The 13,077-nt window shown below is 38.2% G+C and overlaps 1 protein-coding gene across 8 annotated transcripts in view; it reads left to right on the top strand.

Moving 5' to 3' along the window:
- The first annotated feature begins 7,662 nt into the window (after positions 1-7,662).
- Positions 7,663-13,077, top strand: part of DYNC1I2 (dynein cytoplasmic 1 intermediate chain 2) — a 50,450-nt gene continuing 45,035 nt past the window's right edge. For 2 of the 8 annotated variants that reach the window (XM_089916675.1, XM_089916674.1), the window contains exons 1-2: positions 9,088-9,231; positions 11,576-11,693. In XM_089916675.1, coding sequence (XP_089772801.1) covers positions 9,103-9,231; positions 11,576-11,693 — 247 coding nt within the window. In that variant the 5' untranslated portion in view covers positions 9,088-9,102. Of the gene's footprint in view, positions 7,795-7,875; positions 8,042-8,061; positions 8,176-9,087; positions 9,232-11,575; positions 11,694-13,077 lie in introns of those variants that run through there. The other 6 variants (XM_030760415.2, XM_022570036.3, XM_030760416.2 and 3 more) reach the window with 6 other exon arrangements.

Below are 13,077 nucleotides of genomic sequence, written 5' to 3'. Positions count from 1 at the left end.
CTTATTTTGATATGGACCATTTTCAAAGTCTTTACTGAATTTGTTACAATATTGCTTCTGTTTTATGTTTTGGTTTTTTGGCCACGAGATGTGTGGGATCTTAGCTCCCCAACCAGGGATCGAACCTGCACCCCCTGCATTGGAAAGCAAAGTCTTAACCACTGGACCACCAGGGAAGTCCCATCTGCGAAGTTTTAAAATGCAAGCTCCCTCTCTCTCTCCCCAAAACAAAAAGCCCCTTCAGTACTAATGCTTACTATGATTCCTCCTCAGCCCTGCCACTTTAAGAAGTAGGAATGGCATGGTGGTTTGAACTAAATAATATCTGTAGAACTGACCTTTTCTCAGCCATTACAGTCTTTCTAATCAATGCTAATAATGAGTTTTTAAAGTGTTAAAAATGAAACGAAATAAAAACTTGTGTGGGGTTTTTTTGGGTTATTACACATTTACTTTTTTTTTTTTTAATTCAAATGGGCCACAGGACAAAGTCTTCATTTTATCCTAGATCCCAAGACCTCTAAGCCTCTTCTCTAGAGACATTCATTATTACTCACTTCTTGTGTATCCTTGCACAGGTATGTACACACAGATATGTTTCTTCTTTTTTACAGAAATGGAATAATTCTATGCAAATTACTCTGTACCTTACTTTTTTCAATTATAAATTATAATGGAGGTCATTTGCCATCAGCATGTAGAGAACTACCATGCTAATTTTAAAGGTTTCATGGTACTGCATTCTATGGCTATACCTTTATTTACTTAATCAGATTTTAGAATTTGAAAAACAGATATGCATCCCTGTTTGGCCAGTGATTCTTTAACCACAATGAGAGAGAAATTTCAGGACACTAAGATATAGAAACCAGTTAAAGGGTTTCACATATTTTTTATTCCCTATTAAGTGGATGGAAATTCCAAACAATATCTACGTATTTCCCACACCTCTTTCACCTCCCTGTCTGAAAGCAGTAGTCTTCAGTTCCTCCAGCCCAGAGCTGACATATTTCCCTGGGTGAGTAGGTTTCCCATGGTCTTAGAGAGACCAGACTCCACAGAATAATCTTGGCTACTCTTCCAATGAAAGGAGGAGATATTCTGACTTTGTAAAAAAGCAGTAGTTTCAAGAGTGAAAGTTTTTCCCCTTAGGGAACAAGGCAAGTGTGCTGTCTTTCATCACTTTTATTCAACATTGTACCGGAAGTTCTAGCCAGAGAAATTAGGCAAGAAAAAGAAATAAACTATGTCTAAACTGGAAAGGAAGAAGTAAAACTATCTCTATTCACAGGTGACATAATCTTTTTTTAAAAAATAAATTTATTTTATTTATTTATTTTTGGCTGCATTGGGTCTTCGTTACTGTGCGTGGGCTTTCTCTCGTTGTGGCGAGCAGGGTCTACTCTTTGTTGCGGTGGCTTCTCTTGTTGTGGAGCACGGGCTCTAGGCGTGCGGGCTTCAGTAGTTGTGGCACGTGGGCTCAGTAGTTGTGGCTCGCAGGCTCTAGAGCACAGGCTCAGTAGTTGTGGCGCATGGGCTTAGTTCCTCCATGGCATGTGGGATCTTCCCGGACCAGGGTTCGAACCTGTGTCCCCTATATTGGCAGGCAGATTCTTAACCACTGCACCACCAGGGAGGCCCATAATCTTATAGTATATATAGAAAATCCTAAAGAATCTACAAAAAAGCTGTTAGAGCAAATAAACGAATCCAGCAAAGTTTTAGGATACAAGATGAACACGCAAAACTCAGTTGTATTTTTATACACTAGCAATGAACAATCCAAAAAGGAAATTAAAAAACCAATACATTTACAATAACGTAAAAAAGAATTAAATACTTAGGTAAAATTTAACCAAGGAGGACAAGACCTGTACACTGAAAACCAAGAAAAAAAAATTACTCAAAGAGATTAAAGAAGGACTAAATCAATGGAAAGATACTCTGTAGTCACAGATGGGAAGACTTGGTATTATGAAGGCAGTACTCTCTGGAGAGTTTTTATCATAAATGGGTGTTGAATTTTGTCAAAATCTTTTTCTGCATCTATTGAGATGATCACATGGTTTTTATTCTTCAATTTGTTAATATGGTGTATCACACTGATTGATTTGCATATACTGAAAAATCCTTGCATCCCTGGGATAAATCCCACTTGATCATGGTGTATGATCCTTTTAATGTGTTGTTGGATATGGTTTGCTAGTATTTTGTTGAGGATTTTTGTGTCTGTGTTCATCAGTGATATTGGCCTGTAATTTTCTTTTTTTGTGGTATCTTTGTCTGATTTTGGTATCAGGGTGATGGTGGCTTCATAGAATGAGTTTGGGAGTGTTCCTTCCTCTGTGATATTTTTGGAAGAGTAGTTTCAGAAGGATAGGTGTTAACTCTTCTCTAAACGTTTGAGAGAATTCTCCTGTGAAGCCATCTAGTCCTGGACTTTTGTTTGTTGGAAGTTTTTTAATCACAGTTTCCATTTCAGTACTTGTGGTTGGTCTGTTCATATTTTCTATTTCTTCCTGGTTCAGTCTTGGGAGATTGTACCTTTCTGAGAATTTGTCCATTTTTTCCAGGTTGTCCATTTTATTGGCATATAGTTGGCTTGTAGTAGTCTCTTATGATTCTTTGTATTTCTGTGGTGTCCATTGTAACTTCTCCTTTTTCGTTTCTAATTTTATTGATTTGAGCCCTTTCCCTCTTTTTCTTGATGAGTCTGGCTAAAGGTTTAAAAGTTAAAAAAAAAAATGGCAATACTCCCCAAAGCAATATACAGATTCAATACAATCCCTATCAAAACCCTAATGTCCTTTTTTTGCGGGAATAAAAATATCCATCCTAAAATTCATATGGAATTTCAAGGGACTCCAAATAGCCAAAACAATCTCAAAAAAGAACAAAGTGGGAGGTCTCACACTTCCTGACTTCAAAACATACTACGAAGCCACAGGAACACTTCCATGACTCCAAAAGTTTCCTTTTGCCTCCTTGGCAGTTAGTCACTCTCTCCATCCCAGCCCAGGCAACCCCTGATTTGCTTTTTGTCATTGTCTAGGATTCTGCCTTGTTTAGAATTTCATAGAAATGTGATCAGTACATAGTCTTTTATGTCTGACTTCTTTTACTTAGCATGATGTTTTCAAGATTCACTCATGCCGTTGTGTATATGAGTAGTTCATTCCTCTCTGTTGCTGAGTAGTATTCCACAGTATGAATATATTACAATTTTATCCATTCACCAGTTGGTGGATATTTGGGTTATTTTCAGGATTGATTTTTTTATTGTTTTGTTTTTTATTTTTTTACAGTTATATTCAGCTGTGTCAAGTTCTGGATTTCTTTTCATTTATCCTGTTTGCAACTCATTGGAATTCTTGAATCTGTGGAATGGTGATTTTCACCAGTTGTGGAAAATTGTCTTTACATCTGAAATTGCCTCTGCTCTACTCTCTCTCCCCTTGCCTTCTAGAACTTCACGACATGCTTATTAGACCTACTTCTCCTATCTGCCATGATTCTAAATCTTTCTAACATACTATCTTTTTTTTCTCTCCATATTGCATTCTGGATGGTTTCTTTAGTACTATCTTCCAATACACAAATTTCCTCTTCTTGACCTGTTCCTAATGTTTCTAGGACCCTGGGAAAGAGTACAAATGGAAGGCAACATACTATATAAATATATTTAAAAGTTAGCCATCAAGCTAATAAAGTATTAAATAAAATAGATTCCATCCTCTGATCTTGACAAAGACCCAAGTTTGAATTTAAAATTCTTGGATTGGGTTTCCCTGGTGGCGCAGTGGTTGAGAGTCCGCCTGCCAGTGCAGGGGATACGGGTTCATGCCCCGGTCCGGGAAGATCCCACATGCCGTGGAGCCTGTGCACCTGGAGCCTGTGCTCCGCAACGGGAGAGGCCACAACAGTGAGAGGCCCGCGTTCCACCAAAAAAAAAAAAAAGTATGAAATTCTTGGATACCTAGAGCTCTGCCCTATAATATAGTGGCATAGGGAGAGCTAACTCTTAACTGTTAACCCCAAGCCCCTGTCTTCTCTCCTCAGCTCCATTCCACACTGCAAGGGACATCAAATGTACACATTTAGACACCCAATTTACAAATCCTAATTCCATCCATAGTCCCATGAGAGCCATTTCCTGCCCACCCCCTGAGGGCACAGTCTACTCTCAGGGGGAGAGACCTAAGGAAGAGGTCTGCATGAGGAACTGGAAGCAGGCTTGGGGCCATCTGAACTGGGAATTTCAGGGCCCCTGGTGGCAGAAGTATGATCCAGAAGGGGGCATATAGATTCTGTGTGACTTACCATATCCTTAGCCATGCAGATTTTTTGTGGCTGGATGAAGGCCTGCACATTCTCCAAAGCATAGTGTCCAATGCTGTGTAAGGGCAATACTGCTCTCTTTAGCTATGTTTAACTCATCTATTGAGTTTTTAATTTCAGTTATTACATTATTGATTTCTAGAAGTTCCAGCTGGTTCTTTTAACAATCTTCTGTTTTACTCATATTTTAAATTCCTTCTTTAATATTTTTCAACATGTTAACCTTGCTTATTTTATATTCTGTGTCTGATAATTCCAATATCTGAAGTCCTTGTGGGTCTTATTCTACTATCTGTTGTTTTGGTTGGTTGGCTCTTGCTTTTGGTGCCTTCTTTCTTCATGTGTTTTGTGATTTTTGAGCTCAAATTTCTTAAAATTTGTCTGTGTAGAATTCTCCAAAGCCTGGAATAAGGATGGATTTCTATAAAAAAGATTCATGTTTGCTTCTCCTAGGCACCTGAGTACATGACAAGTCTGGGACAACTGTAAACAAAATTTTCCATCTGTGTTTTTACGAACCATCCAAGTACTGACATTTCAGGCTGCAAATCCACATGAAGGCCCTTTTGTGATTGCACATTCTCAGAGAATTGCCTCTTTATTCCCACCCCTCTCAGTGGCAAAGTTGTTGGGCAGTCCTTCAGGAGTAGGAGTGGATTTCTTAGATCAAGGATGTGTTTGGAGGTTTCTTTTTAAAATCCCAGTCTAGAGTAGGCCTTGGGCTTTGTCTTTTATGATCTGACCCCTACAGGGCTGTGAAAATTCACAAGGTTAGGTAAATGCCCTCAAGGTTCCTACCTTCTTTTATCCTAAGTATTCTTTACTGTCTTCCCAGCTTCTTGAAGCAAGAAGGAAGTTGTTTTATCCTCATTTTTAGTTATTTTCAGTGGGAAGGTCAGTTGGGGTACAACTCTGCTTTATTGCTGTAAAAGTCTTACACAATGTTAATATTTCTTTAATCTATTTTGCTTCATCCCTACTGCTAATGCATTGGCTCATACACATGTAATTTCTGGTTCCATCCAAAAGCCTTCCAACTGCATTCCCTGCTTCTAGTCTCTACTCTGCCTGTTCTCTCCATATCCCATCCTTCCAACCAAGCAGGATCAATAAGGGTCTCAGGAAGAAACAGAGTTCACTCAAATAGTTCAAATGAAGGTCTTTTAATGAAAGGATCAGTTGCAGAGTGGCTAGCAGAGGTAAGGGAGCAAATAAGAGTTGATGAAACCCTTAGAGACAGAGGAGAAGATAAAGAGACAATGAGAGAAGATAAAGTTTCCAGAGCCCAGTGAAAGGCAGAGCCATAGAGGAGGGGCCACCTGGCAGGAGTTGTAGTCATGGAGGGATGAAGCTACTACTAGAGATATAACATCAAAGGAGAGAAGGAGTGGGGAAGAGGTGCCAATTTCACTTTCCATCTGCCTTCTGATAACCTTACCTAAGCCTCACTTTCATTAAACCCAACCTCAAAGAAGATGAGGTCAACCCCCAGAGGCATGAGCTTGGCAGAGAAGGGCAGGAAATGAGTCCAAGGGCCAAATAGAAAATATCAGCACATCAGCCTTTCCTCAGACACTTCAAAAGGTCAGTTGTCTAATATGCTAAACTTATCATACCATTCTCCTACTTAAAATCTGTCAGTGGATTCACATTATCTTCACGACTAAATCTAAACTGGAATATGTGACTTCACCCCTGCCTATGGCTTCATTTCCCCAGTTTTTGTCTTAGCCTACAGCCATTCTGAATTATTTCCAGATTCTCCAGTAGTCCCTGATCTCACACCTCCTCTGTACATTGGCCATATTCTTTCCTCTTCCTAAGGCAACCTTATGCATCTACTTTGCTTGGCAAACTTCTACTTAACCTTCCAGAATCAAAAGACTTAGCTCTGGAATCACGTCCTCCTGAAAATTTTATTTTTCAGAGTTTTTCCATCACTTCCTTACTTAATCCCATCATAATACTTAGTTGAACTGAGTATCCCGACTGTCCTTCCCCCTTGAGAACAGAGATATGCATTTTAGCTCTTACCGTTCCTGGCACACAGTAGGTAATCAATAACAATTCTTCAAATTAATAAATGAAAACTAAATATTAGGAAAAGAGAAAGAAAACAAAAAGGGAGTATAGTTATAAACCTCTTTGAAATTTTAGTTTATGGGGGAAAGTCTTGGAATTGAAGGATTTCCTTTCTCAAATTTATTTCTGAGATATTTATCTTGTATATAGGCAGAGCAAGACAAGGAAAAGACTAGACACAGGCCCAAGGACTTAGATTTTGAATCCTAGGATTACTGCTAGACTTGGGCAATGTCATTCTGGAATATAAGAAAGACATTGCTTTGGTGTCAGCTTTAATTCTTGCTAAATAATGCTTTAAATTCTTTAAATAAAAATTTAAAAAATGTGTATCAATCCACACATTTCTGGTAAATTCATATTCCAATAACTTTTGCTTTCTTTGTATATTAAAAAAATCTAAAACTGTGGAAACCTTCTTGCTTGGTTTAGATTCCAATAGTATAAAATGCTTTCTTTTAAAAAATTCTTTGAGATAAAACCCAAATGCTACCTACCACACTGCAACAAAACACTGAGGAATTATTTGCTATGCTGATTAACATATTCTTATTGATTCATTGATTGCAACAGTTATCATTTTATTTGCAGGCTCAAATAAATATTCCATGTATACATGGAATATTTAAAGAAACTTAAATTTAAAGAAATTTGGGAGGAAATACAGGAATCAGAGGTTTTCCTGCTAATTTTCATAACTGTAACACCCCAATGAAGCCAGTTTACAACCACGAACACTAGTGAAAACTGAGTAAAGATTTACAAATCTCTTTCTAATTAAAGACAATTTCTCGCATTTTTTTGACAGATGAGGTTACACTACATTTTCAAAATTTAGATTTTGTATTCTAGATTTTGCTTAAACCTCTGTAAGGCGTTTTTTTTCTAATACTGGTATAAATATCCTAGAAAGTGTTCACCAAATGTTCAGTGTAATACATAGGTTCACCACTTGAAAATAACACTTCTTAAACATTCGGCCAATATTGAGTCAAAGATTTTAAGATATAACACATACAACATTGTGAGCAATGACCAGCGGACAAGACTACATTAAGGAGAACTGCTGGAAGCTTCTCTTTGGAATCTTGAAGGAAGGCCTCAAGGTGGGAAAATCGGAAGACTAGGGAACACTACATGTCCCAGCATACTTTGGGACTACCGTTGACCACAACTCCCAGAGTGCATTGCTCGCCGTACGCAGGTTTTCCTTGTAGCTGGGGCTTGTAGTTTTCCCTGGTCGAGTCAATCCTTAAGGCGAGGCACCCACCCCCAGGCTATTAGGCTTAGTCTTACAGGTTTTGGCAAAGCTGAAACACTTCGGGACCCTGAGGCGGATTGTTTGTCTCATCTCTCGGCTTCTGCTTTACACAGGTAAGTCACAGAGGGGCTACCGTTCCCCGCAGCAGGGCCCCTCCCTTTCTTCCTGTGAGCGACCTCGTTGTGGTGAAGCCATTTGTCCCTCAGCTCTCGCCGTAGCAGCCGCCGCCCATCCCTCTTTGTGTGCTTGGGGAAAGCTGCGGAGCTAGTGGCCGCGACTGTTGCCTTTGGGGGCAAAGGAGAGGGACGTTACTGGAAAGTTGCTGGCAGGCGGACCCTTCCCCATCCCACCATCTAACAGGTGGGTTGACTGTCCTTCCCTCTAGGCCCTTCTGTCTGCTGTGTCTCACGTCGGGACTCCAAGGGCGGCTTGGCAGTTCCTGCTGACAGCGCCGCCCGGGCCGGGCTCCAGGAAGGAGAGGCGGGGAGAGCCAGGTGCGGTGACTCATGGAGGCCAGGGGAGACGAGTCCACTCCCTTCCCTTCTGGACCCTCCGGAGGTGCCCCGAGGAGCCTCGAGGCTAGTTCGAGGCCTCCTCCCCCGGACCTGTTCTGCACCGCTCCCTCTTGGCCGTGACCCCAGGGGAGAAGTGACTGCTTTTCGTCTTACTCCATTTTATAAATAAAAGTCGCTATTACTTGCGTTGACAGCGTTTTCCTTTACTTGGTGTGTGTTTGAAAGTACCCGAACGCGGAGGTTGTAGCACAAAATTCCTGAGACTTTCTCTTCCTTGGAGTTTTAAGAAAGTGAACGCGTCAATCATGGAGGCTCCGGCCTCTAGGAGGTTGAGCGGACCTGACAGCTGTATGTAGTTATCTGGTCAGACTTTTTTGTTGGGCTTTGACTAAAAACGTACTTACTTCAAGTATATTTAATAGTTATTGGTGGTAATATTTGTGTTTTGCTTCTTCTTAATATTACTATTACATGGTAGTTTTAGAATTTATAGAAATTTTCTGTGTGACCGCCTGTTTTATCAAATTTCTGGGAATGAATGCAAAACTCTGATAGCAGATTTGATCTGTGTCATATAGCTTAGCTTTTAATGCCAGCCCGTGTCCTCTGTTCTAAGAGCCAGAGATATTGTGTTGAATTTGAGCATGTGAACATTAAAGAGCTTACTGGTGCTAGTTACTATGCTCAATTCTGGGTATTTATTTTTTATACACATTTGTTTATATTGATAATTTTTTTCAGGTCTTAGTAATATATGTGCTTCTGTTATTTTAAAAGTAGAGTTTATATGTTCTCTTTAGATAGCATTGAACTACATGGCCTCTCGAGACAGTTCTCTTCTTGAAAGACTAATTTTTTTTAAAGAGTGCTGCTTTTACCAATGTAATAATGATTGTAAATGATTATATGCTTCTTAAGGTCGCAAACATGTCTGACAAAAGTGAATTAAAGGCAGAGTTGGAACGTAAGAAGCAGCGGTTGGCTCAAATAAGAGAGGAAAAGAAGAGGAAAGAAGAAGAAAGGAAAAAAAAAGAAGTATGTTTGATTTTTTTTAAAGATAATATAAAATAATTGGATTTTAAGTACTCATACCTTATGTAATACTTTCAGAATAGTTAAAATTCCAGCAGTTGTGACTGCAAATATAGCACTTTAGGTGAAAAGTTCAATATGCATATTTAGCCTTCTAGGGATATGTTTATTATATAAAGTAAGGGGCATCTGCCTTGTAATAGCTCATAAAACATGGCATATACATCATAACTTAGTTTGGACTTTGAACTTACCTGAATATTTTACTCGTCGGAACTGCTAGTTGTTGGAATAAATAATGGCAAAGAGAAATATAGAATAGACTATTAATTGATTAGGGGATTATTTAACTGATCGTATCTCCTTTATTATGAGTTAGTCATTGAAATATCTTTACCAGGTAGTGGGTTTGATACTATTGTAAAGGTGGACTAGGTACTTACATCTTCTGATTTTTGGCATCACCATTTCATCATGTATGGCAAATATACATTGACCCTGAGCTGGAGATATTTTACTTTCTCCTGTATTGAAATGTACATTTATCTCTATGGAAACTGTTTAGGCAGATTTGTATACTTTTATCATAGATGTTTTAAATGGCCAGTGTTAAGATAGTTTGTTCTCAGTGTGACAGTACCAAGTTTTTCTATGTGATAGCCTAAACAATAGCCAAGACTTCCAGGAATCTCTTAGGGAAAAAGAAAAACCAAAGGTGCAATTTATGTGCAGCATTGCTATGATACTGTAAAGGCCTGTACTTGAAGAATTTTCTAGTTTATTCTGAACCTTTTTGTGATCCATTATTATAAGAGGGTTGGACCTTAAAGTTCTCTGTTTGATCAAAAGCCAACTGATAGAAGCATGAGTCAGACTGGCAGAGCCATTCCAAACTAGTATGTGTAGCCTTAAACCCTTCAGGGCTGAGTGCAAATTTGGTTTTTGTTTTCTAAAGATGGCCATAGGTGGCCCTAAGGGATATCTATTACATGCTTTATATCTGATTTAAAGGTTATCAAACATTACCAGAGACATTACAATTATAATACTATTAAACAGTGAGTCTACTAACATATTGTTATATACAGGTAAAGTGTCTACTTGATAATATAGTCTGTTTGGCTATTTTGATGAAATTTTCTGATGACTTCTTTAAGTTAAAATGGTATCAGAATATTACGACTAACAAAATTTACTGCAGACGATTGTATGAGTAATAGTTGTCTAGCTGAAATAGACTTTTGAGGTGTATATATAAAACTTTTTCCTTGAAGGCTTAAATTTCACTTGAGATGTTTTGGATGATCTGAGAGTGTTGAGGCTTATCTAGTTTAACTGGAAGATTTTGCTAAAACTATAAATGGCTGAAATAAACGTTGGCAAAAATTTCAGTGACAAAAAATGTTTTGTGCTATGCAAGAGTAAATTTTAATTTTACCAAACCAAACCGTGTGTTTATCATCATAAAAATAAGACCTGTAGTTTATAAAATAAAAACAAAACCTGTCTCCAGATGAATTTTTGACAAACATCCTTTACATAAAGTTGAATAAAGACACTGAAGACTTCATAAAGAAGTTTGAGGTACTTGTACTTTTTCAACGAATCAGATTGTTCATTTACTTAAAATTTGTTATCTCTTAAATGATTCAGTCTTTTTTTTTCTTCATAGTGTTGTGGTATTTATGTATTTGTGAGATTTCCACAATTCCTGACCATGGATAGCAATTTCATGTTGTAAATAAATAGAAATTGACTATACTTTTTGAATTTATCTGTTCAGAAAATTTTTGTGAGAACTCCTTGATTACATATAAAAATGGATCAATTTAGGGCTTCCCTGGTGGTGCAGCGGTTAAGAATCTGCCTGCCAATGCAGGGGACACGGGTTCGAGCCCTGGTCCGGGAAGATCCCACATGCCGCGGAGCAACTAAGCCCGTGTGCCACAACTACTGAGCCTGCACTCTAGAGCCTGCGAGCCACAACTACTGAGCCCACGTACCACAACCACTGAAGCCCATGTGCCTAGAGCCCATACGCTGCTACAAGACAAGCCACCGCAATGAAAAGCCTGCGCACCGCAACAAAGACCCAGTGCAGCCAAAAATAAATAAATAAAATAAATTTTAAAAAAGTTTTTTAAGGATCAATTTAATACATATCATTTGGAGATTCTTACTAAAACTCTATTGAGAATGATTTTCATTTAATGACTATAATGTGTATTCAAAACTAAGTCTACCTCCAGAAGTATACAGTATTAGCATGTTATTTAAAAAATTTATATTTTTTGCAAACAAATTTCATACCATATGTAAATTTAAATTTTTAACTTAAAAAATTTAGACTGATCAGAAGAAGGAAGCAGCTGCTCCTGTGCAAGAAGAATCAGATCTTGAAAAAAAAAGAAGAGAAGCTGAAGCATTGCTTCAAAGCATGGGGCTAACTCCAGAATCCCCCATTGGTAAGGATAAGAATATATCCATTTATAAGAGATAGGCATATATCTTATTCAGCCCAGACATACGTGAGATGAGTTGATTTAATGTATTTTGTATATTTTTCTTATTTGTGCCTCTTAAAAATCATTAATCTTATAATTCATTTGGAATTGACTTTTTTCAGATGTGCTAATATATGGTTATTTGGTTTGTTCAGAAGAGCTGCAAGACTGTATTTATTAACATAAACCAATTGACTTTTCTTGTTAAATCAGTAATTTATTTCAACAAACATTTGTTGAACAAGTTATCTGTGCCATACTATATTAAGCCCAAAAATGACTGTGATTACTGATCTTAACTCTATAATCCTTTCTATAGGTTGAAGAGAGGTATAGTGAATCAAAGTTCTAAAAGTATATCAGTATTCAAAGGTATAGGAGTGGAAGGAGAAGCTTATAGCCTTCTGCTCTCAATGCTAATAAGGGAAATAATATTTGTAGCTTATTATGGCAGCAGTTTCACTTGTTCTTTTTCTGGGCTGTTCACTTTAAAGCAATACTAGACCAAAAAGCTGAAATAATAGAGGTATTGAGGACAATCTGGTTACATATAAGAAAGCATTAAATGCTTACTTAAAATAATTCTGAGCTGGGTGCTGTTACATAGTATTTTAGTTTGACATGGGCTTTGTCATTTAAGGACCTAAAATTTCAGGGTTAGTTTGTGGGCTAATTCCATCTAGTCCAGGGGACAAATACCAGAAGTAGTATCTGCTGTATGCCTATTGTGAACTGCAATATAACTGTCTTAGAGCTACAATTTCTAAAAGGTTTCAAGATGAAAAAGCTGGTTACTTTCATGGTCGGCTTCATTGTTATTACTTTCAGCTTATTTGCCTTTTCCTTATTGGTAAAATGTGAAGACTAAAGTACTTTAATTTTTATGTCTTTATAAGCTTCCGTGGCATATTGCAATTTTAAAAGTAAATGAATTAGAATACTTTTATCTTGTTAAAAAAATACCCTAGTAACTAAACCAAGTTGCTTGTTAGCTATATAGTCCTTTTTTAAAAAAATAAATATTTTATTTTATTTTTGGCTGCATTGGGTCTTCGTTGCTGCGCGCGGGCTTTTCTCTGGTTGTGGCAAGCGGGGGCTACTCTTTGTTGCGGTGCACGGGCTTCTCATTGCGGTGGCTTCTCTTGTTGGAGAGCACGGGCTCTAGGCGCGCAGGCTTCAGTAGTTGTGGCACGCGGGCTCTAGAGTACAGGCTCAGTAGTTGTGGCACATGGGCTTAGTTGCTCCATGGCATGTGGGATCTTACTGGGCCAGGGATCAAACCCGTGTTCCCTGCATTGGCAGGCAGATTCTTAACCACTGCGCCACCAGGGAAGGCCAGCTATAT

Source organism: Delphinapterus leucas, chromosome 8 (genome assembly GCF_059928025.1).
Source record: "Delphinapterus leucas isolate spDelLeu-1000000601 "Yukka" chromosome 8, BTC_Dleu_Yukka2, whole genome shotgun sequence".
Taxonomy (NCBI): Eukaryota; Metazoa; Chordata; class Mammalia; order Artiodactyla; family Monodontidae; genus Delphinapterus; species Delphinapterus leucas.
The sequence above is the reverse complement of the archived record's forward strand: the minus strand, read 5'-3'. Positions and strand labels throughout refer to the sequence as shown.